Source organism: Camellia sinensis, unplaced genomic scaffold, assembly GCF_055761805.1.
Source record: "Camellia sinensis isolate YWXY unplaced genomic scaffold, ASM5576180v1 Unanchor3, whole genome shotgun sequence".
Taxonomy (NCBI): domain Eukaryota; kingdom Viridiplantae; phylum Streptophyta; class Magnoliopsida; order Ericales; family Theaceae; genus Camellia; species Camellia sinensis.
Genome location: NW_028129178.1, coordinates 13,303,905 through 13,327,215, shown reverse-complemented (window position 1 = coordinate 13,327,215; position 23,311 = coordinate 13,303,905). Strand labels below are relative to the sequence as shown.

The 23,311-nt window shown below is 40.8% G+C and overlaps 1 protein-coding gene across 1 annotated transcript; it reads right to left on the bottom strand.

Moving 5' to 3' along the window:
• Positions 1 to 3,340: 3,340 nt before the first annotated feature.
• LOC145816099 (uncharacterized) lies at positions 3,341 to 23,055 on the bottom strand. The gene is made up of 6 exons (XM_082912341.1): positions 22,756 to 23,055; positions 13,663 to 13,769; positions 11,758 to 11,944; positions 11,278 to 11,343; positions 4,560 to 5,142; positions 3,341 to 4,450 (listed from the first exon to the last, which is right to left on the bottom strand). The coding sequence occupies exons 1-6, from the start codon at positions 23,053 to 23,055 to the stop codon at positions 3,426 to 3,428; spliced, it is 2,268 nt and encodes a 755-aa protein (XP_082768467.1). The 3' UTR covers positions 3,341 to 3,425.
• Positions 23,056 to 23,311: the final 256 nt, after the last annotated feature.

Sequence of the window (23,311 nt, the reverse complement as noted above, 5' to 3'; positions counted from 1 at the left end):
CAGATTAAGATGGCTGAAGAGGACGCAGAAAAGACTGCTTTTAGAACACCTCTCGGAAACTTCTTCTATACAGTCATGCCTTTCGGACTCAAGAATGCCGGTGCAACTTACCAAAGGGCTATGACTGCAATCTTTCATGACATGATCCATCATGAGATGGAAGATTATGTTGATGATCTAGTGGTGAAATCCAAGAAAGAAGAAGACCATCTCCGAGACCTTGAGAAGGTATTCAAGAGGTGCCAGAAATTCAAAATGAGGATGAATCCTCTCAAATGTGCTTTCGGGGTGACGGCCGGGAAGTTCCTCGGGTTTCTTGTACATAGGCATGGTATCGAGGCAGATGAAGACAAGGTCAAATCTATCAGAGCAATGCCTCCCCCGCATTCTCAGAAGGAGTTAAAGAAGTTCCTCGGGAAGGTGTCTTATATTCGGAGGTTTATCCCAGCACTGGCAGAGATCTCTGCGCCTTTCGGCTCTTTGTTAAAAGGAGATGCCAAGTTCGAGTGGAACCAAGAGCACCAAAAGGCCTTTGAGAGAATCAAGGCGGCCTTGACCTCGCCTTAGACCATGATAGCCCCGCAGCCCGGGGTGCCTCTAATGTTGTACCTAACTTCAACCCCCAAGTCCATAGGGGCATTATTGGTCCAAGATGTAGATGGAGTAGAACGCCCGGTGTATTACATCAGTCGGAAGATTCGAGGAGCAGAAGTCCGATATACTCCAGTAGAGAGACATTGTTTAGCTTTGGTATTCACTGCCCAAAAGCTCAGACATTATTTCCTAGCACATCAGATTCAGATTGTTACTAGAAGTGATCCAATCCGATACCTCCTCAGCAAGCCTGCTCTAACCGGGAAGGTGGCAAGATGGTTGTTAGCATTGGGTGAATTCGAGATCACATGTGTAGCCCCCAAGGCGATCAAAAGCCAAGCCTTAGCTGATCTCCTTGCCCAATTTCCAAGTGGTGACTATGAACCAGTGAATGAAGAATTAAGAGGAGAGGTGCACGCAGCTATGGCTTCCGAGGAAAGCTTCTGGACGTTGAGCTTTGACGGAGCAGCAGCCGGAGGGAAGGGAGGAACCGGGATAGTCCTTACAAGCAAAAGTGGGAAAAAGTTATATTTGTCTTATAAACTGGATTTCCATTGTTCGAATAACGAAGCCGAGTATGAGGCTCTTATTTTAGGCTTGATAGCAGCTGAGAAGCACAGTATCAAGAAGATTCGGATCCGGGGGGACTCAAAGCTGATAGTGAAGCAAGTTTCAGGACAGTTCGTCTTAAAGGAGCCTGCCTTGGCCACATATCGAACAACAGTCCAAAGGCTTCTTGACAAATTTCAGAAGGTCGAAATAGAGCATGTGCCTCGCTCCGACAACAAGTTTTCAGATGCCCTCGCAACATTAGGGGCAAGAGTTGACATTCCAGAGGAAGAGGCAACAATTGTTATCAAGAAAAGAACAGAACCTTCAATAATACCCGAAGACAAAGGCCTTCCGGAGGACTGGAGAGGAGAAGTCCTCGAACAACTCAGAAGCAAAGTTGGAAAACTGACTATGGCCAAGCTTGCCCAATTCACAATTATTCAAGGTGAACTTTACTTCCGAGGAGGTACCGGATTCCTAGCCCGGTGTATTGGCCAACAAGAAGCAAGCTTCCGACTACAACAGATCCATGAAAAGTCTTGCGAGGATGGGGATATCAGTCTGTATAGAAGAATCCAAAGACAAGGTTATTATTGGCCCGAGATGGAGAAGGACTCAAATCAATTACAGAGGGAATGCCCCAAGTGTCAGTCATACATCCGGGAGGATGAGAGTTGCTTTGAAATTGATACCCCTGACTGGAGGCAAGTCTACATTGACTATCTCAAAGAGGGAACACTACCTGAGAGCCCGAGGGACATTGCACACCTCAAGAGGAGAGCGAGGCGGTACTTTCTTGATCAGGACAAGCTGTATAGAAGAAGTATTGAGGGCACTCCCCTGAGATGTCTCTCCAAGGAGGAGTCAGATCTAGTCCTCGGAAGAGCCCACGAGATTGAACATCAAGGAGGGGCTCGGCTGTTCGAGCAACTTATACACCTTGGGTATTACTGGCCGACCATGGAGTCAGATGCATCCCATCACGTGAAGAGGTGCCAGACTTGTCAGAAACACGGAAATTTGATCCACGCTCCAGCTGTAGACCTGCATAGTATCCGAACGCCATGGCCGTTCCATACCTGGGCTTTTGATCTGATAGGGCCCATCTCCACATCTTCTAAGGGGTACAAGTGGATTCTCGCAGCCACAGAATTGAGTACAAAGTGGGTCGAAGCAATTCCTCTAAAGAACGCTACGGGGCCTGTAGTCGCGAACTTCATCAAGGAGAATATCATTTGCCGATTTGGGGTACCAAACACCATCCTCTCGGATAACGGTACTCCCTTCATAAACAAATATGTGAAGAGCCTCTTAGAGACTTACCAAGTGAAGCATCACAAATCCACACCCTACTATCCAAAAGGGAACGGGCAGGCGGAAGCCACAAACAAGACACTGATAAGGATTCTGAGCAAGATGATGGATGAGTTTGGGGGGACTTGGTCCGAACAGTTGATAGTAGCCCTATGGGCGTATCGCACTTCGAAGAGAAAGCCAACTCAAGCAACTCCTTACTCCCTTGTGTATGGGTCCGAGGCAGTGTTACCTATAGAGTTGGAAACGCCATCTGCTCGAATGGCTCTCGCCTCGGGGATGGTATTGGAGCCTCGAACCACCAGATTGGAAGCATTAGAGGAAAAGCATGACAGAGCTGCAAAAGTCATGGAAAGGTATCATGAATCCATCGCCCGAGCCTATAACCAGACTGTGATACCAAGGAAGTTTGAAGAAGGTGATCTAGTATGGAAGATTGTAGACCCAATCATGCGAGGACAGCCTTTGCCCAAGTTTTCTCCAAAATGGGAAGGGCCCTACAAGGTGGTTCGGGCGAGCTCAAGCGGGTACTACAAACTTGTAAGGGTTGAAGACGGCTTCCGAACTGGCCCGCTCAATGCAAAGTTTATCAAGCATTACTACCCATAGTTGGACTCATCTATGTTGAAATTCATTTTCACTTTCTTACTTTGTCTAAAAGATGTATTTCCCTTATGTTATGAAGAAGCTGGTTTTCTCTATGGTGCATGTTTTATCCCATCACTTACAGTGAATCTATTATACTTTCGTCAAGAAAGTTGAAGAACTAATGAGAATATTTCAGCTTTTATATGTGCATATGATTGTTCTTTCCATTGTATCATTCGAAATAAATATTTTATCAAGTAGAATGAGAAAACAATGCGAAAATGTCCAAACAACAAAAATTTTGTCATTTCATTGCATTGTCCTAGATAAAACATTTTTATCGAAAGGGGCAAGAAAGTAATGATAAAAAAAAAAACTCAATCTTTCCTAAAGACACCCTCGAAGAAGCTGCCCGTCATATCTACATCTGGAGGACAAACAGTAGAGTGTGCCTCTAAAGTCTCCAAGGCCCGAGCATAACCCGACTCAAGTTCACGAAGAGTTGCCTTTATCTCATCTATAGAGGTGCGATAAGAGGCAAGCACAGACATAAGTTCCAGCTGATGACTGGCGTTCGAAGCTATATCCAGGCGCTTCCGAAGCCATGATAAGTCCACTTGGTGACGCTCCATGTCAGAGATCCCCTGATACGCCGTCTCGACTACTTTCCCATTAAGGTCACACAACCGTTGCCTGTCCAAGCTATATAAGATAGTGGCAAAAGACTCGAGAAGAGCAGTCTGAATGAGTGGACACTGGCAAGCAAATGAAGCAAAGGTCTCCGGGTAACTTGAATGCACAAGCTGTAGAACTGAAGCAAACTCAGGATCTACCCAATAATGGAGAAATGATACTTTGCCAGAAGCTGAAGGAGGAATTGGGGCCGGAAAGCTGCTAGTCTCAGGAATCTCCCCAATGTCTATCGGGTTAGATGAACCACCCGGAGGGGTAACTCCCGGCAGAGGTCCCGAGCCTGAGAATGCCGAACGGTAAGGGGAAAGACCAAAAGCATCACTATCAATGTGGAAATCACTAAGATTCAGATCCAAAATATTCGAAGGCACTGGCGATGAAGAACCTCTGGCAGTCGTCTCAAAGGCAGGTGTCCCCCCTTGAGAAGGAGAACCGTGAGGAGTTACAAAGAGAGTCGGAGTAGAGCCCGAGGCAGGTGAAGGCAGGACCCCGGTAGCAGCTAACACTGGAGTAGAGCCCGAGGCAGGTGAAGGCAGGACCCCGGTAGCAGCTAACACTGGAGCAGAGTCCGAGGCAGGTGAAGGCAGGACCCCGGTAGCAGCTAACACTGGAGCAGAGTCCGAGGCAGGTGAAGGCAGGACCCCGGTAGCAGCTAACACTGGAGCAGAGTCTGAGGTAGGTGAAGGCAAGACCCCGTTAGCAGCTAACACTGAAGAAAAGATAAGAAGGCCTTATTAGAGGTAGGGAACAGGAAAGTCATTTAAGTAAAGATTTCTCACAGATATAAGTAAATGACAAACTTCAGAAAGAAAGATTACCAGAGGGAGAATCAATATGCAAAGCAGGGGCAACTGAAGGACTCCTAGCATCAACAAAGTCACTTGGTCGTGTAGAGACCACCTGATCGATCTCAATGTCTGATGAAGCCTGAACAGTAGCAGTCATCCCTGAAGAAGGAAGGAGGGCCGGAGGATGAGAATCACCATAAGTGCCAGAGCGAGTCTCAGAGATTTCTAGCACATCCACCTCCACACCATTCCCAGAGGCGCACCTCGTCTCTACATTGCTTCTAGAAGCATGGCCTACGGCATCAATTTCTGAGGCATCAGTCCCTCCAGTAATCTCAACATCAGAACGGTGAGCCCCAATAACCTCGTCACCAAGATAGCGCTCCTCCTCAGCTATGGTAGGGCGGTGACGATGCATACGTGGAATAAGGTCACAAAATTGGTCGGAGGACTCAGCCTCATCATCGTCATCATCTATAACTGCTATACGAGAGGTGCGCATCTTCACAAGTCTTGCAGACAAGGGGAGGGTGTCGTCCAAGTCTGAGTCTGGCCTGGGGGAGGCAGCATGGCCAGGAGCCACGGTACTGAGAACGTCAACAACCGCAGGATCCTACACAACATGGGCAAATAAAAGTTTTCATTTTTTAGAAGGTATAGTCGCAAAAAGGAAAGTAGCTTCAAATCAAAAATTTCGGGTACCTCATGAAGCCTTTTGGAAAGGCGAGGAGCGGAAGGACTGGCATCAGAAGTCCTCTTGTGAGCCATCTTCTTAAGGCGGGTCGTCCGAGGACCAGAGGCCTTATTCAAAGGGACTGGCTCTGGAGAAGTAATTGCCAAGCTAGAAGTAGATGCCCGAACAGAAGGGTCAGTTGGAGCAGATGAGGTGAAGAAACTCTCGTACATATGGTCAGATTTTCGGCTCTCGGGTAGCCGAAGAGAAGAATCCTTCTTATAAATCGGCGGAGGCAAACATACGGTCGGTCTGCTCTGGACAAATGCAATAAACGCATCGATATTCTTCTGCCAATACCGCCTGAAAGAAGGGGTGAAACCCCCTACTCGGCTCAAGCCTGGCATCGTCAAAGAGCCGGATATGGGAAGCACGGTGTGTACAAGCCCGCGACTGAAGCGCCCGTAGCTCGCTGAAAATGATAATAAAGGAGGTGCTGGCCCCGGGGCACATTGATCAAACCCGAATTGACATGCTACACGGTCAGGCCTATAAACGGCACTATCAACGCCTTCCTCATGCCACACCGGTAATGAACTCGGACGGATCATAATCAGCATATCAACAAAGGGTGCAGGGATGTTTTTCGGCAAAGGAAAGGACACCAAGCGGGAGGAACCATGATAGATAAGCGGTGTGGCCACACCCACAGGTGGGCATACATACGGCTGTGCCACAAAGCGTCGGGGATCATCCACCAGAGTATTCAAGGATAAGGTGGAAATGGTACGTGACCACCGTGTAATCAACGGCTGGCAAGACTTCGCTTTCTCAAATGTCCGAGACCCATCAGTATCGAGCACGGGGATGCCATCTTTATCCACTTTCTCCCGAAGAACTTCCGCCTCAAATACAGTCGGAGCAGGGGCAAATTTTGGGAACCTCTCGAAGAAGAAACATAGCAGGAACTGGCTGTGAATAAAGGAGACAGGCTCATATCGACCCACGGAGCGAACCATATCTCGATGTAGTAGATCCAGCCGATAGTAGAGATTCCCAAGAAATAGGGGAGCCAGAGGGATCCGATCTCCTCTAAAGAGCCTGACTGCCAAGGGGAAGACGAAAGGATTGAGGGAATCCGGAGGTGTGCTCGGAAGAATGAAGAATGAAAGGAAGCAAGCCAGAAATCCCAAGAAATAGAGCCTAGAGCCATACATCGGACCGGCTTCATACTCCCGAGAGTCAGGGTCAGCATCTCTGGCCAAGGGCTGAAGATCCTTGAAGAAGTGACGGATCCATGCAGTATAGGAGGCACGGTCCGTCCTTACTCGACTAGTCCTCCTCGCTGAACCATCAAAAACAGAACTCCACCGACCACAAGTTTGAAGATTTAGCTTCAGAGATTGGATCAAAGAATCATCTTCGGGGGGTGTCTGCTCAGGGTCGAAGGCATCAGGGCCGGTCACTTCCAGACGCAGCAACATGAACACATCCTCAAGGGTGGGCCCCATCTCGTGCTGGCCAAGTATAAAGGTGTGTGTCTCGGTGCTCCACCGAAGAGCCATGGCTTCCAGGCTAGCATTGTTGCGACGGATGGATAGAGATCTAGATATTTTCACCGGGATCAATAGCCGAGCCTCCTGAAGCCGTTGACAGAGGCTCTTGTCCGAGAGGACATCATCGACCCACTCTTGCCAACCGAAATGAGGGTTTGAGAAGGCCTTGAACTGAGGATAACAGTATGGAAAGTCCCCCCGCTCAATCCGAAAGCGTAGCACCGAGGAAGGAGAAATGAGGGCCTCCTGGCCAGAGTCAGTGTCCTCAGTGAGACATAATGGAGCCCCCTTCGGAGATAGAAGAGAAGTGGTAGAGGTAGCCGCCCGCCAGAAGGGGTCCTTCCGACCAAAATAAGGAGATTTCCTCCACTCAGATACCGGAGGTACATCCCTCTCTTTCATGAGAGCTGGTTCCGATGACCCCGGGACAACGGGTTTCTTTCGAGAAGACATATGGCTGAAATAACCTGTATAAATATTAAAGAGTTGACCGTATTAAAATTCAGAATATTGTTACATGCAACATGATGGGTTTATCAACAAATTCAACTTCGGACGTCATCAACAATTCATTTTCTTGGATATTCTTCAAGCTCAACAAATTTTAATACCAATGGGTGCATCATCAACATATAGATTTTCGTCTTCTATCATCAATAAGAGGTGCAATGTCATAGGTCGCTTCATGATGAAGTTCAATTGGGTCAATTTCTTAAAGTCACTATGTTCTATATTAAAGGTCCAATTTATACGGGGTTCAAAATTTGGACAGAGTGAAGTTCAATAGTAAATTTCAGGCCCGAGATCCGAAGTATATTACATTGCTTATCAGTAGCAAGATTCAATGGATCATTATGCAAATTACAAGAATGTCCTTTCCAAAGTCCATATTCATAAGTCCAGGGTTTTCCCTCTCCATGTCAAAAATGGAGCTCAAATACTAGTCAACAAGTTATATTCGGCCTTTCCTCGGTGATAAAGTTCAACAAATTATGTTCAAGCCAAGCACCTCAATAAGGTTTCAAGTGCTAGTGCATGTTTTCATATGGCCAAAATCACGGTGTTTGAGCTAAAAAAAAATATATATCATCGGGATTGCCACAAAAAAATTGAGTCCATATTCAGATTCAGTTTTTATTTATGTATTTTATTTTTATTTTCATCAGATTGCTTGAGCCCTCTACATTGCCACAAAAATATATTTATATATATTTAAATATATTTATATTCGGAAGAGGGGGTCGAATGTCATACTTACAAATTTGGGCAGTTAGAGAGGTGAAGTCCGAAGCCGATACTGGAAATTTAAGCTGAAATCAGAGAGGCTTTACAGACTGTAATCAACAAGACTGGGCTAGGCTTGGGCAAAACCACACACGTTGCGTTGAGAGGGCGAACGTGCGTGGTCAACGTCGGATAAGCTGAAGCCGGAAGCAGCGATGTGGAGCTAGGTTGGGCAAGACCACACACGTTGCGTTGAGAGGGCGAACGTGCGTGGTCGACGTCGGATAAGCTGAAGCCGGAAGCAGCAATTGATTGTGCACAAGCCAAGGCTAATGTGGGTAATCCGAGCTCTAAACAAAAAAAAATATATATATGATAATCAATATATATATATATATATATATTTGCCCAAAGTTTGTCAAACAGCAAAGTAAAAAAAAAAATGAAACAACCAACGAGTGATCAATATTTTTCAATAGCTCTATTTGTATCAAAATCATCAAAGCACGGGCTCAAGTTTTAAATATTAGCAGGAGTGCAATGTCATGAAATTCAACAGAGTATTACCTATCTCAGGTGAAAAATTGCAAATTCTCGGAGTATTAAATCAAGTTGTTCAAGGGCCAAAATTTACCCAGATTTTTTTGAAACCCGAAATCAAGAGAAGAAAGTTTTTTAAAAAAAAAAATGAAATTAGTTGAGAGGAAGACCAAGGCCCACCAAAAATGAAGCTCCAGAATATGAATTTCAGGATTACATTTCATATGCAAGTCAAGATTCAATGGAAGCTTCAGTTATCTCAAATTCAAAATTAATATAAAACAATGCCCACAAATCTCAAAGGCCCAAATCAAAAGAAATTCAGATTTCATCAAAGCAAGAGGATCGAGAGTGGGTTTCGATAAAATACTTACAGATCTGAAGGCCACGCCCATGAGAGAGAGTGGCCAAGAACAATACAAACCGAGATCGTGATGAAGTGGCGCCGGAGTGAGCAAACATTGAAGTTGGCGAGCTGAACGGGCGATGGCTAGGATCGCGGTGTTGGCGTATTCGGAGCAAATATAATCAGTGAACAACAGCGCAGCAAAGAACAGTAGCGCAGGTTGAGGCGGCTGCTGCGGCACCTAAGGCTGCTGTAACAAGTAACACACAAACAGTGGTGGTCTTCGGCAGAGCAAGACTGAGCTCTGTTCGGAGTTCTGAAGTGGCGTTGCTGCGCCGAAATGAAGCACCGACAGTGAGCAGCGGCTTGGGTCACAGGTGCGAGCCGAACCGTAGCGCAGTGAGGTCACAGGTGCAAGCCGAACCGTAGCGCAGCAGCGGCTGGAGCAGGACAACAACGCAGTGTACTAACTGCCGTGAGTGAGTGTGCGCTGCCGAGTTGTTGTGTTGGCGACAAGCTGAACGGTGGCCACACACGTCGCGTTGAGTAGGGCGACGTGCGTAATCGGAGCTGGACAGCAGAGGCTGAGAAGTGGTGAAATCGCAGCAGAGAAAGTGTGCCGAAATGGGCTCTGGTATTGTAGAAACAAGTTTTTCTTAAAGAAGAAGAAAAGCTGGGTTAAAGAAAGAAAGAGAGTAGGTGTGGCGGCTGTGTAAAAGATTTTGGTGAGGCTTAGGGTTTTGACACTTTCCTTAAATAAAAAAAAAAAGCATTATCCGTGTGTGCCAAACAACAAAGGCACGTGTGAGCCTAAAAAAAAAAAAAAAAAAAAAAAAAAAAAAAAAAAAAAAAAAAAAAAATTAAATTTTTGCTTGTCAATTTTTTTTGTAAATTGAAGTGCGTCATCAACTTTATCCATAGGCTCTGTCGTGACAAAATGTTTTTTTTTTTTGGGGAACGTGATGCGAAACAGGGTCGAAGAAATGACAGTATGCATGTCTGAGAAATTTAAAATTTCTCATACACGCAAGGGGCAAATGTAAGAGGGGCTAATTTGAGCCCACTAAATTATTTAGGCCCAATAGCCCAAGATTAGTGGGCCCGAATTTATCGCAAGTCCAAGAATCGGTGGGCCCAGATTTATCGCCATCAAACGGATTGAATCGCTGTAAGCCTCGAAAGGGTTCGGGTCCACGAACCTAGAGACTTACTCGGGCCCGGACTCGAAAGGGTATTAAGCAAGCCTAGAGATCCGAGGCACTCGGACTCGAAAGGATTCGGACCCACGAATCTAGAGATCCGAAGTACTTGGCTTCGAACGGATTCAGACGCAATCTAGAAGTCGCTCCGTTAATGAGTCCCAGAACACTTGCGGGCTCGGAGCTTTCCGGGATCTACGCACCAGAGCCATGGGCGTAATGGAGTTCGAACAAAGGACCCGATCCCGAGGACGGTGAGTGGAGATAAATTCACTCTTCGGTTAAACTAGCCTATACCCGGGTCGAGGTGGCACGACCCCGGGGGGTCCATGAGACTCGGCAATATTTTGCGGCAGGACGTCCTCTGGGACTACCCCTGACCCTTTGGGATGATTGGGGATCATTGGTTAGGTGTGGCTAAGAAGAAGGGTTCGCCGAGGGAGTGATCTCCTCTTCGGGGTTTTCTCATCCTCGGAGAAGTCACCTCCTCGGAGAGGTCACCTCCTCGGACAAAGTGGTTAGAGAGAATATCCCCCATGTGCCTTGCACATGGGCTCCATCCTACATCATGAGGTGCCTATAAATAGCACCCACCCATAGCTTTACAAGGGATGAATTTTGGAGATTTTTAACTCTTGGGAAAGAACTAATTTCCCTTCTCCATTATCAACCTTGAGAGTGAAAGTGGGAGATCACTGGGAGAGCCTTGCCATTATTCTATTCTCTAGCCATTTTGCCTTCTTCTTCACCCAATCTCTTATCTCCATCATCTCCTTTATTGTTGTGTTCCTAAGTTGAGATTATTGAAGAATCTAAGCCTCTCATCATATTCTAGAGAATTCGATCTTCGAATTTTCCAACTCCTTTCTTGAACCCTCTCCTACAGCACCTAAGGGAAAGTCAATCATATATGCTACCACCACAGAAATCAAATGTTGGCAAGGTAACAACAGAGGAAAACAAAAGCAAAATAAAATTCAGGAAACCAGCAAGAGTATCAGAACAGTCCCCAGTTTAGCCCAAGTCATAGCCGCTAAACCCACCAATAAGGCCAGGCACCAGTGTCTCAAAAGAAGTAAAATCCTCATATGATTGTAGGAACCACGAAGAAGGACTCAGCAACCCAAATATGATTGAGATGATGAATGAAATCATTAGCAGAGTAACCCAAATTCTTATGCTTACTTTTGACCCAAAGGGAAATTCTAACTTTAATTAATTCCACAACTCTCTTCCCATTGAATTCAGCTTCATTGTAGTTGTTGTCGTTCCTAGCCTTCCAAATTGACCAAAACATACCAGATGCAGAGTATAAGAAGCTCAAGGAAGCGATGATATTTGGACATCGGCATGATTTTAAATAGAAACCAATGGGAACATTATAAAATTATGTTTCTAGTGTTATTAAGTATTATTTTATGATTATTTTTATGTTTTCTAAGATTTTCAGGTTGGGTACTTTGATAATTTTCATATTTGCTGACATGAGTAATAAAGGGCTGCCCATGGGTTGTCTTGTAGATCAAATTATTTAATTGATTTTTATTTATATTTCTTATTTTGTCTTAAATTGGTTTTGGAAGTCAAAGATGCCTAGACTTTTTCTTCTTCTTTCTTCATTATTTCCTGAATAAATTCAGCATATTTACTGTTACTGAATGATGGTTCACAACTCCTAAACAGCCCTTACTTCGATCTCTTTCACCTGGTTTATCAATCCTAAACCTACTTCATTCCATTCATTAATTGAAATCCTAAAATGCCCATTGATTTTCAGCTTTAAACCACCATAAAAACCCACCGAAAATTCAGCTTTTAAGTCCTTACAGTGTTGTCCTGCATCAGTGGCTAAGGGGATAACTTCCAGCCCCCGCCAACTAAGACATTCCACCCAAATTTGAGCAAGGATCCTCTAGACACTCTAGAGGATCCTTGGTGCCCAAATTTTCCATGAAGCTTTCAAATGAATAAGAAGATGGTTGATTGATTCAATCTCGCAATTATAGAGAATGCAAAGTGCAGAAAAATTTTCAGAGAGGTTGAGCCTTCCATTCCAAACTAACCATCCCAAAAGTTGGACTGGAGGTGGGGCAAGATTTTCCCATAAAGGCTGAGGAGGGGTGTGATTTTGGGCGGTAAAGATTATCAAATATCATGTACAGAGAACGCAGAGAGAGAACAAATTAGGGCAATCAACACTAGTAATGCCTGAGACATTCTCGGAAGATATGAACATACAATTATTTATGTTTGATTGCTTAGCATCTTGATTGTTTTGTGACGTGAAATATCAAGAGTGAACTTAGGAATGCTATAGTTTTGAAAGCCTTAAAGATTTAAACTTCCTTGCCGTGTGTTGGGAGTTCAGGGACAAAAGGAATAGTCTTCTTTTGAGCACAAAAGGCACGCATGTATTTCCGAAGTCTTAAGGTGCATAATGTGTGTGATCTAAGGTGCTGGATAATTATATGAATTGTATGAAACCTTAATTGGGATTAGTGATAATTAAGTAGATTAATTAGGCTTAGGTTTGATTTGGCAACATCACATTTTAGCTTAAAAGTTAGAAAGTTATCAAATAAGCCCAAAAATCAACCGTTTCAGCCAAGCCCGTGACTTGCATGCTTTGAGGGCACGGATATGGACACGAGACACGATACGGACACACAAATTTTCAAAAAACGAAGGACAAAACACCTTAGGGATACGTTCAATATATATAATTTTATTTATTTATTATATGTCTAAAATAAAAAAATAAAAAAAAAGGTTCATTGGAAGGTAATTAAAAATGCAAAATAACACTAAAAAAAAAAATTAAAAGAAACATACATTTCACTACTTTTACATCAAATTTCATATTTAAGAATAAAAATTAGTATGAAATTACAATAATAATATAATTAATAAACACATTCAACAAATTAATTTTTCTAACAAATAAAAATAATTATTTCTATATATATGTTCACGGTTAAGAAAACAAGAATATCCAAAAAAAAAAAAAAATAGAAAAAATGAAAAGAGAGGAAAAAAGAAAAAGAAAAGAGGGGCTCAGATATAAATAAAAAAAATTGTTATAAAAAGAAAAAGAAGATATTTTTAATCTCTCATCGGAGAGAGAGGAAAATAAACAAAAAATAAAAAGTATTTTTAATCTCTCATAAAAGAATAAAAAATATATATATATATATATATATAAATAGAAAACAGAGAGGAAGAGAGACGAAAACATAGAGAGAGAAAGAGAGAGATGAACTACGTAAAAACGAGAGACAGAGAGGAGATGAAATGCAAGAGAGAGAGAGAGAGAGAGAGAGAGAGAGAGAGACGACCTGTGCGAACTAAAGAAAGAAGAAGAAAACAAAGCAAAGAAGAAGAGCGAAGGATACCTAGATCTACGCTTCAACTGGTTCTTCACCTACTTGAGTTTCAACAGGTTTAGGTTCTTCTTCACCCTCTTTCTCTTCTCTCTTCTATGTTCTTCTTTTCTCCTTCTTTGATTCTCTTCTTTTCTCTCATCTCTCTCTTCTTTTTTGGTTTTCATTTTTTACAATTTGGCCCCATATAGAAGCTTCAAAATTACATTTTGTACCTTGCGGTGTTCGAAACGTTTCCGAGCATGTCCATGTCACGATCCAAACCAGCCCTTATAGGTTTAGCATCGTGATCAGCCAGTAATCCTAGGATCACCGAAAGCCTCTGAAACAGATAAACATAAGAAGGGGGCTAGTGGAAGTAAATATTAAAATACAATATCCATAGAGTTATGTAGACTTACATGGGACAGAAGATTTAAAACTTATATTCACATATAAATAGTGACGTCATATATACATATCATTGTCTTATGTCACTCTTACATATAGATAAACAAAAGTCTTGTCCAAGTAGAAGAAAAGGAAAGATAAAAACAAACGTCACGTGCACAAAACTTAATCACTTGAACCACTTGGGAAACTCATCGGGAGACACATTGGTTGGCTTGACAAGACAGAACTCCAGGCAACAACTTATGCTTGGTCCTACACTTGATCACCTACATACATAATAATACAGTGAGTTAAAGCCTAGTGAATAACAACATGGTAAAGGATTTATGAATGATGTCCCATTAGATTTAAAAATCAGATTTTAGATCAGGAACAGATTTAGATTCACTTGCTTGTATAGATTTCATAAACAATCATACGTGGTACATCCATTAGCTAATAGATCGGATTGGTCATAAAGACCCACGTGCAGAGTAAGTGGTCATTAAAACCATAGTCGGTACCGACGACCATATAGGTCAACATCTTTGTGCACATATAGCCATGGTATTGTTACCCCTAGGTGAGGGCCACATGAACATAGGCCACGATATTGTCATCCCTCGGTGAGGGACATACAAACATAGACCACGTGAACATAGGATGCCACATTACATTACAGAAAATTAGACATCTATTTATGGTTTACAAATAGCATTTTAGAAAACAGATCATATCATTTCAGTCAGAACATACTTATAATCAAACATAACTTTATAGAATTGTGACTCACATATAGCTCCAATAGTAGAATAGATCACTAGAACAGAACCGACTGATCAGGCGGGCGATAACACGAGACCAATACAAACACATGATAGATACACATTGAACACACGTGCCAAAGGTGTTTAACTTGTCATTCTTCTATCTTAGCGTGTGTTTCTAACTCTTATCTTCATTATTGTTGCTTAATCATGGCCTAAGAATGCCTTAGATGCAATAAGGATGCAAATATGCACTTTGGAATACTTAACCAAATTTCTGAAAAAAGGGTAGTTCGCTCGAATGAAATTTTGGTCACAAGAGCAGTCTGTAAAGTCTGTGAAAGTACTGGATGCTCGATTTTCATACTTGACGGTTGCTTAAGCCAAGGTTCAAAGCAAAGGTTGGTTGCTCGAGCTCAACTTTAGCTGCTCGAGCCAACCCCCAAACTCTGCTAAACTTCTAAGAGCTTGAATTTCACGCTCAAGCGAAGGAACCGTCGCTTGAGCGATCATGCCGAATTCTGGAATTTTTAGATTGCTCTCTAAGCTTCAAAACACATTCTTTTGGGCCAAAACTTGAGAAAACAGGTGTAGACTTGTAAAACCTCATGAATTAAAGATCATTTCACAAAATCAAAGCCTAAAAGCAAGTCAATTATGCAAAACCAAAATTGAAACTTGAGATATAACCCATGAAAGAATTTACATGCTATTTTTCCTTCGAAAACATGATCAATTGAGATGTTTAGCATAAAAACATGTTGAAATCTTAAAACATAGCCAATATAAGAACATGCATGTGAGAATTCTTTGAAAACAACTACAAAATGAAATGAGATAGGCATGCATGCATGTATTGAGCTTAAATCTTCAATCCTAGCTTCATTCTTCTAATTCTCTTGATTTCTTGCACTAAGTGAATCAAATTCATAATTTAAGAGTTGAATTACTACCTTAAGTCTTCAATTGGGCTTTATATAGTAAATCCCTTGAGTTTCCAAGCTAATTCTTCCAAATTCCTTCTAATCTCATCAAGTCTTCCTTAATTCCCTTTTGTTTGATCTCTCTCTCTTCACGTTTTTGAGTTCAAATAGATGAAAAAGTGTGTATATATGAGTGTTTCTATGCTTGTCTAGGCTTATATAGATGGGATTAGTGGGATTTAATTAAGCATACTTTAAGTTGGTTAATCTAATTCAATTTATTCTAATTATTTGTTTCCGATTCAAATATTTATTAAACTTACCATAAATTTCTATAAGTTCTAAATTACATGTTGGCCTAACCAATTTTGTGTTCAGTTGTCGATAAGGCCTTTAGTTCACAGATTCAAATAAAATTACAGACATATATTCCTACAGCAGACAGATGTAAACACAAATAACACATGGCATATGCAATTAACTTAGGATTTCTCCTTAATTACTTGCTAAACATTCTTAATCAAGGATTATAGGCTAATCATAGGTCGAGATTATTATAGTCTTCCCCCCTTAAAGAGTTTGCTCCTCCAAACTTGAATTACCTTCATTTTGAAAGAATGTTGGGTCTAGAGGGAACAAATCCGGATATCGTTTCATCTTATCTTCTTCGATCTCTCAAGTTGCATACGTCACTCTATGATTCTGCCAATCTACTTTCACCAATGAGATTTCTTTGTTTCTTAATCTTTTGATCCTCCAATTGACAATTTGAATCGGTCATTCTTCATATGTGAAGTCATCTTTCAGTAGCACATCTGTCGGTTCAATTACATGTAATAGGTCTCTTAAATAATCTTGAAGCATAGAAACATGAAAGATATTGTGCATATTCTCTATGATTGGGGGTAAAGCCACTTGGTACATCACCGGATTAATTTTCTCAATGATTTCATGCGGCCCAATGTACCACGGTGCCAACTTGCCTTTAATTACAAACCGTGTTTGGCCCTTCATCAGAGTTACATTAATGAACACATGGTCGCCGACTTCATATTCTCTGTCTCTTTTTATGACATCCGCATAACTCTTTTGTTGACTCTGAGAGATTTTCAAACGTTGCTGAATTAGTTTTACTTTCTCAGTCATTACTTGCACAAGTTCCGGTCCCATTAATGGATACTAGAATATGATAACTCTTGTAGTAGACAAATTTAGCCAAAGGAAAATAAGCTTCTCAATTCCCTTGGAAGTCCAACATGCACATTTGTACCATACAAAGTTTCGTAAAGAGCCATACCGATACTGAAATGATAACTCTTGTTGTACACAAATTCGGCCAAAGGAAAATAAGCTTCTTAATTCCCTTGGAAGTCCAACAAGCACATTCGTAGCATGTCTTCTAAAGTTTGAATGGTCCATTCTGAGTGGCCGTCTGTCTGTGGGTGATAAGCACTACTCAGTCTCAGTTCCGTTCCTAAAGCTTGATGTGAACTCGGCCAGAATCTTGAGGTGAACTTAGTATCTCTGTTAAATACAATAGATACAGGTACTCCATGCAATCTCACAATTTCATTCACATAGATGTTAGACAATTTATCCACATTATAAAATGTTTTCACAGGCAAAAAGTGAGCAGATTTAGTCAAGCAATCAACAATGACCCAGATAGAGTCCATACCTCAAGAGGTGCGAGGCAGTCCAACGATGAAGTCCATTGTAATATGCTCCCATTTCCATTCTGGTATTGGAAGTGGTTGTATCAGTCTAGCAGTCGCTGATGTTTGGTTTTCACTTGTTGGCAATGCTAATACTTAGCCACATAGTCAGCAATACACTTTTTCATTTCATGCTACTAGAAATTCTATTTCAAATCATGATACATCTTCGTATTTCCCGGATGGATAGCGAATTTAGAGTTGTGAGCCTCGATCGTAACACGCTTTCTCAATTCTGAACAATCAGGTACACAAAGCCTACCCTAAAATTTCAACACATTACTTTCATACACAATCTTGGCCCTGGTTTTGAATCAATCTTATCAACAATCTTCTTCAAAAACTCATCTTGCAGTTGCATTTCTTTAATCTCCTAAATGATAGCTAGTTGTGCAGAAATAGTAGCTAGGATTCCACCATGTTCACGTAAAACAATCTCAATTTCATTCATTTCTAGATCATATAGTAACTCTTTCTAACTGGCGAGCAAACATGACAAATTCCCAATGGATTTTTTGTCATGACCCAAACCCGCCCCTATGGATTAGAATCATAACCAGCCAGTAATCATGAGATTACTTGCGACCTCAGTCAGAAATCAAATCATATTTAATAATAGAGGCTAAATTGCGAAAGTAGAATTTACAAAGATTGTCCAATGAGTTGTGCATACATGACTCAACCAAAACATTCTCAGATATCTAATAACTCACACCATTCAAACATCTATATTATGTATGTATTACATAAGTCCAGGATCATTCAAAAGTCAATATAAACAAAAACCAAGGTTATATGTAGGGTTGGTCATACATGACTATAGAAGAACAAAAGGGAAAGCAAAACAAAAGTAAGGCCTCTTGCGTGAGGCGACCTTGGTTGACCCCTCAAACCTTGGTTTCTCATTGCTCACTGGGGCTGAGGTTGGACATCCTGTTACTCACCTACATACATATAAATAAGGAAGGAGCTAACACCCAGTGCATAATACCAAAGCAAAGGAGTTCATGAACAAGATTTTTACAATCATAATTCACTATTACGCTTGGAAATCAATAATAAAGCAAAACGGCCTCAGGTCCTTTCTATCATTTCTTAAACACAAAACGACCTCGAGTCCATGTAGCATACAAAACGACCTTGGGTCCAACTTACACACAGAACGACCTTGGGTCCATTACACACAGAACGACCTTAGGTCCAATTCATATACACATTTGTGTGCACACATTTATATCCACAGTCATATACATATTCTTCTTGTATCCAAAATGACCTTAGGTCCATTCAACTCCTTATTCCGAACGGCCTTCGACCCATTTTACAATTATACAAAACGACCTTAGGCCCATTTCATACTTATATGTCGATCATTTCACATATTTCATTTTGAATTAAGTGATTAGAATACTCATTCATAATATCAAAAATATCTTTGCTAAGATATTACTCACAGTGTTCCGGTGCTTGATTCGTCCTTGCACTTGACCCTATATAATTCATAACACATTGGGTCATAATACAACTCAATCTGTTCTTTAATTTGCTTACTATTCTTAGGCTTCTTTCATGTCCTCTAATTCATTTAGGATGCTCAATGTGTGCCTAAGAATACCCATAAATGGAAGAGAATGAAAATTGGAACATAATACTGCTTTTCAAAAATTTCTAAAACAGGACACCTCGCGTAAGCGCAGCTTTGGTCGCTCAAGCGGTCTGTGAAACTCTGTAAAAGTACTAGTTGCATGAATTTTGTGCTCGAGTGAGACTTTTGTCACTTGAGCAATGAGCCATATAAAACAGGGTTCGCTCGAGCATAGGGTTTGCTGCTCGAGCTACCGTGTAATTCTCTGTAAAACTTCTGGGAGCTTGATTTTTACGCTCGAGCGACACTTTCCTCGCTCGAGCGGACATGTCGAATTCTGGAATTTCCATAATTGTGTTTGAAGCGCAAACTTGATGTTCTAAGTTCTAAAGCTCGTGTTTTTGGTACAAAAACATAGAAAGACATTACATAGCGTGAAAACATAGGTAATTTGAGACCAATTGTCGAAAACCATGATCCAATTCCCAAATTATTTCATATTCTTTTTGACAACTTCAAAACACATGCAACCAAACTTCATAACTACATGGATTATGCATGCATGTGTAATATAGACTCTAATACCATTTCAAATGGTAGAAATGATGGTCGAAATCATGTAGCTCAACAAAATTATGCATACATGAGTAATTTGGCACCAAATTCTTCATATTAAGTTTGTATTCTACAACAATCCACCAATTCTTCTCGAATACACATATTCTTGAACTTTAACTCATGAATTAGAGTACAAATACTCACTTAGAGCCTTCAATCCTTCTAACTCTATCAAATTCTTGAGCCTAGCTTTCCAATTCTTCAATTTTGAAGTTAATTCTCCAAGAATTTGGTCCCTCTCTTTCTAAATCAAGTGTTTTACCTCTCTAGTGTATAAACTCAGCCAAGATGTGAGAAATGAACTCAAAGATATGAGCTAGGCCCCTAATTAGCACATATATAGGTCTCACAAATCATATTGACTAATCAAGGCTTAGGCCTAATCAAATGAACATAATTAAATCAAATAAATCTAATTATTTTGATCTGAATCAATTTTTAATTAAATTTCACTGTAAGCTCTAAAAATTACACTTATCGCAATGGGACAGTCAATTTCACTTTTTATCGCCTCTACGGCCTTCAATTTAAATTTTTTAACAGAAAATCAAACAGATTTTTCCTACAGTGAACAGATAGAATTTAAAAAACACGTATAATCATAGAATTAGTACTCAAAATCATATCAAGCATATAATTATAAGCATAATTAGCATAACACAGAGTAGGGTTGTCTCATTTTTCTTCCCTTTAGAAAGTTTGGTCCTCCAAACTTATGTTACCTTCCGTTGGAAACAAATGTGGGTAGTGTTGTTGCATTTCTTCTTCTTCCTCCCACGTGGCATCCTTACCATAATGTTCTTTTCATTCCACCTTCACTATTGGAATGGATTTGTTTCTCAGTTGCTTTACTTGTCGATCGATGATTCGTTCTGGCCATTCCATATACTTCATATTTTCATCAAGTGTTATTCGGTGATGATCAATTACGTGAAACGGATCTCGGAGATACCCCTTCAACACTGATACATGGAATACATTATGCATTTGTTCTGTTCCCGATGGTAAGGCAACTCTATAAGCAACTGGACCAAGCCTTTCTAAAATTTGGAACGGCCCAATGTAACGAGGTGATAATTTATCTTTTTTGCTGAACCTTAATTGGCCCCTCATTGGATTCACACGAATAAACACTTGATCACCGACCTCGTATTCAAGTGGTCTTCTTCTAACATCCGCGTAGCTCTTTTGTCAACCTTGTGCTGTCTTAAGCCTTTGTTGAATAATTTTGATTTTATCGGTAGTTGTCTGCACAAGCTCAAGTCCAAGCAAGATCTTATCCCTAACTTTAGTCCAGCATATCGGAGATCTACATTTTCGGCCATACAAAGCTTCATATGGTGCCATGCCAATGTTGGAGTGGAAACTGTTATTATACTCAAATTCAGCCAACGATAGGTAAGTCTCCCAACTCCCTTGAAAATTCAAAGCACACATTCTGAGCATATCCTTTAGAGTCTGTATAGTCTGTTTCGATTGTCCATCAGTTTGTGGATGGAATGTTGTACTAAACCTTAGCTCTGTTTCCATTGTTGCTTGAAGACTTTTCCAGAATCTGGATACACATTTCGGATCTTTATCTGACACAATAGACACCAGGACTCCATGTAAACGAACAATTTCATCAACATAAATGGTGGCTAATCTATATGCATCAAACGCGGTTTTCACAGGTAGAAAATGTGTAGATTTAGTCTGTCTATCAACTATAATCGAAACAGAATCCATACCTTTAGGTGTTCGAGCTAGGCCAACAACAAAGTCCATGGTTACGTGCTCTCATTTTCATTCCGGAATAGGGAGAGGTTCAAATAGACCTGCCGGCTTTTGATGTTCAGCTTTAACTTGCTGGCACTGAAGACATTTAGACACATTCTGCAATTTCACATTTCATGTTTGGCCACCAATAACTCTATTTTAAGTCCTAATACATCTTGTTGTTACCCGAATGCATAGCAAACATTGATTTGTGAGCTTCATCAAGAATTTTCCTCTTTAACTCAGGGATGTTTGGAACACACAATCTGTCTTGGAATTTCAACACTTCATTTATAATAGTATATCCCAATTTCAGATTTGCTTCAAATTCATCAACCATCTTTTTGAGGAATCCATCCTTCTTTTGTTTCTACTTGATCTTATCAATGATTGCTGGTTTGGTTGAAATGACAGCTATCAATCCGCTTTGCTCATGTAATACTATTTCAATCCCAGATTTCTTGAAATCTTACAAGTTTTCCTTCTGTTCCGTAAGTAGGCAAGCTAAACTCCCTGTCGATTTTCTACTCAAGGCATCAGCAACTGTATTGGCTTTCCCGGGGTGAAACTGAATCTGAAGATCATAATCTTTTATTAGTTCAAGCCATCTTCTTTACCGCATATTCAACTCTTTCTGAGTAAAAAAAATACTTCAAACTTTTGTGATCCGTGTAAACTTTGCATTTCTCCCCATGCAAGTAATGTAGACAAAATTTCAAAGCAAAAACAATTATGGCTAATTCCAGGTCATGTGTTGGGTAGCTCTTCTCATGTGGTCTTAATTGTCGGGAAGGCATAAGCAAATACCCGTCCTTCCTGCATTAATACAGAAGCTAGACCTTTATAAGATGCATCACTATAAATCACAAAGTTTTCCGTACGTGCGGGCAATGTTAACACTAGTGCAGTAGTCAATCTTGTTTTCAGTTCTTGGAAGGCAGATTCTCTTTCATCATTCCATTCAAATGGTTGTCCTTTGCGTGTCAGTCGGGTAAGAGGTATAACTATTTTTGAGAAATCCTTCACAAACCTTCTGTAGTACCCAGCTAAGCCCATGAAACTGCGGACTTCTGTCACATTTGTTGGTGTAGGCCAATTTACAATTGCCTCTATCTTCTGTGGGTCTATCAAAATCCCATCTCTGTTGATGACATGCCCTAAGAAAACAACCTCATCCAACCAAATTCACATTTTGTGAGTTTAGAAAATAATTTCTTTTCTCTAAATGTTTGCAAGACAGTTCTCAGATGTTGTTCGTTTCAAATCTACTGTTTGAATATATCAAGATATCATCGATAAAAACCACAACAAATTCATCAAGATAAGTTTTAAAAATCAGGTTCATAAGGTCCATAAATGTTGCCAGTGCATTAGTCACTCGAAATGGCATAACAAGAAATTTATAATGTTCATATCTCATTCTAAATGCAGTTTTCTCAATATCTTCTGCCTTCACCTTCAACTGGTGGTATTCGAATCTCAAACTAATTTTTGAGAAGACTTGTGAACCCTGTAACTGATCAAATAAATCGTCAATTCGGGACAATGGATATTTATTTTTGACCGTTACCTTGTTTAGTTTCCCGTAGTCAATGCATAAACGTAAGGTTCCATCTTTTTTCTTTACGAACAACACTGGAGCGCCCCATGGCAAAGTGCTTGGTTGGATAAATCCCTTGTTTAGTAAGTCTTGCAATTGTTCTTTCAATTCTTTCATTTTAGCAATGGACATTCTATAGAGAGTTTTTGAGATAGGTTGGGTGCCTGGGACAACATCAATAGTAAACTTTATTTCTCTGTCCACCAATCCCCTTGTTAGTTCATCAGGAAATATATCCGAAAATTCTCTAACAGCAGAAATATTATCCATTTCAACACTCACCGATTGAATAAATAACATTGATACCCTTTCCTAAGCAGTTTACATGCTTTCATTGCTAAAATCAAATAAGGTGGAGGCACTACCCCATTACCCACAAATTCAAATTCAACATGCCATGGCAGTTTAAACACAACCCATTTTGTTACACAATTGATAGTGGCACAATATTTCAACAACCAATCCATACCTAGAATTATATCAAAGTGTCGAACGTCCGAGGGTAACAAATCCACATATAAGATAG

Bases quoted from the DNA above. Each gene is read 5' to 3' on its own strand.
- LOC145816099 (XM_082912341.1), bottom strand. From the start codon at position 23,055: ATGGATAATATTTCTGCTGTTAGAGAATTTTCGGATATATTTCCTGAT. The intron at 11,344-11,757 runs GTAAGGGCTGTT...TCAATTTGGAAG, and splicing joins ACCAGGTGAAAGAGATCGAA to GCTAGGAACGACAACAACTA. The intron at 4,451-4,559 runs GTAATCTTTCTT...TCTTTTCTTCAG, and splicing joins GCATATTGATTCTCCCTCTG to TGTTAGCTGCTAACGGGGTC.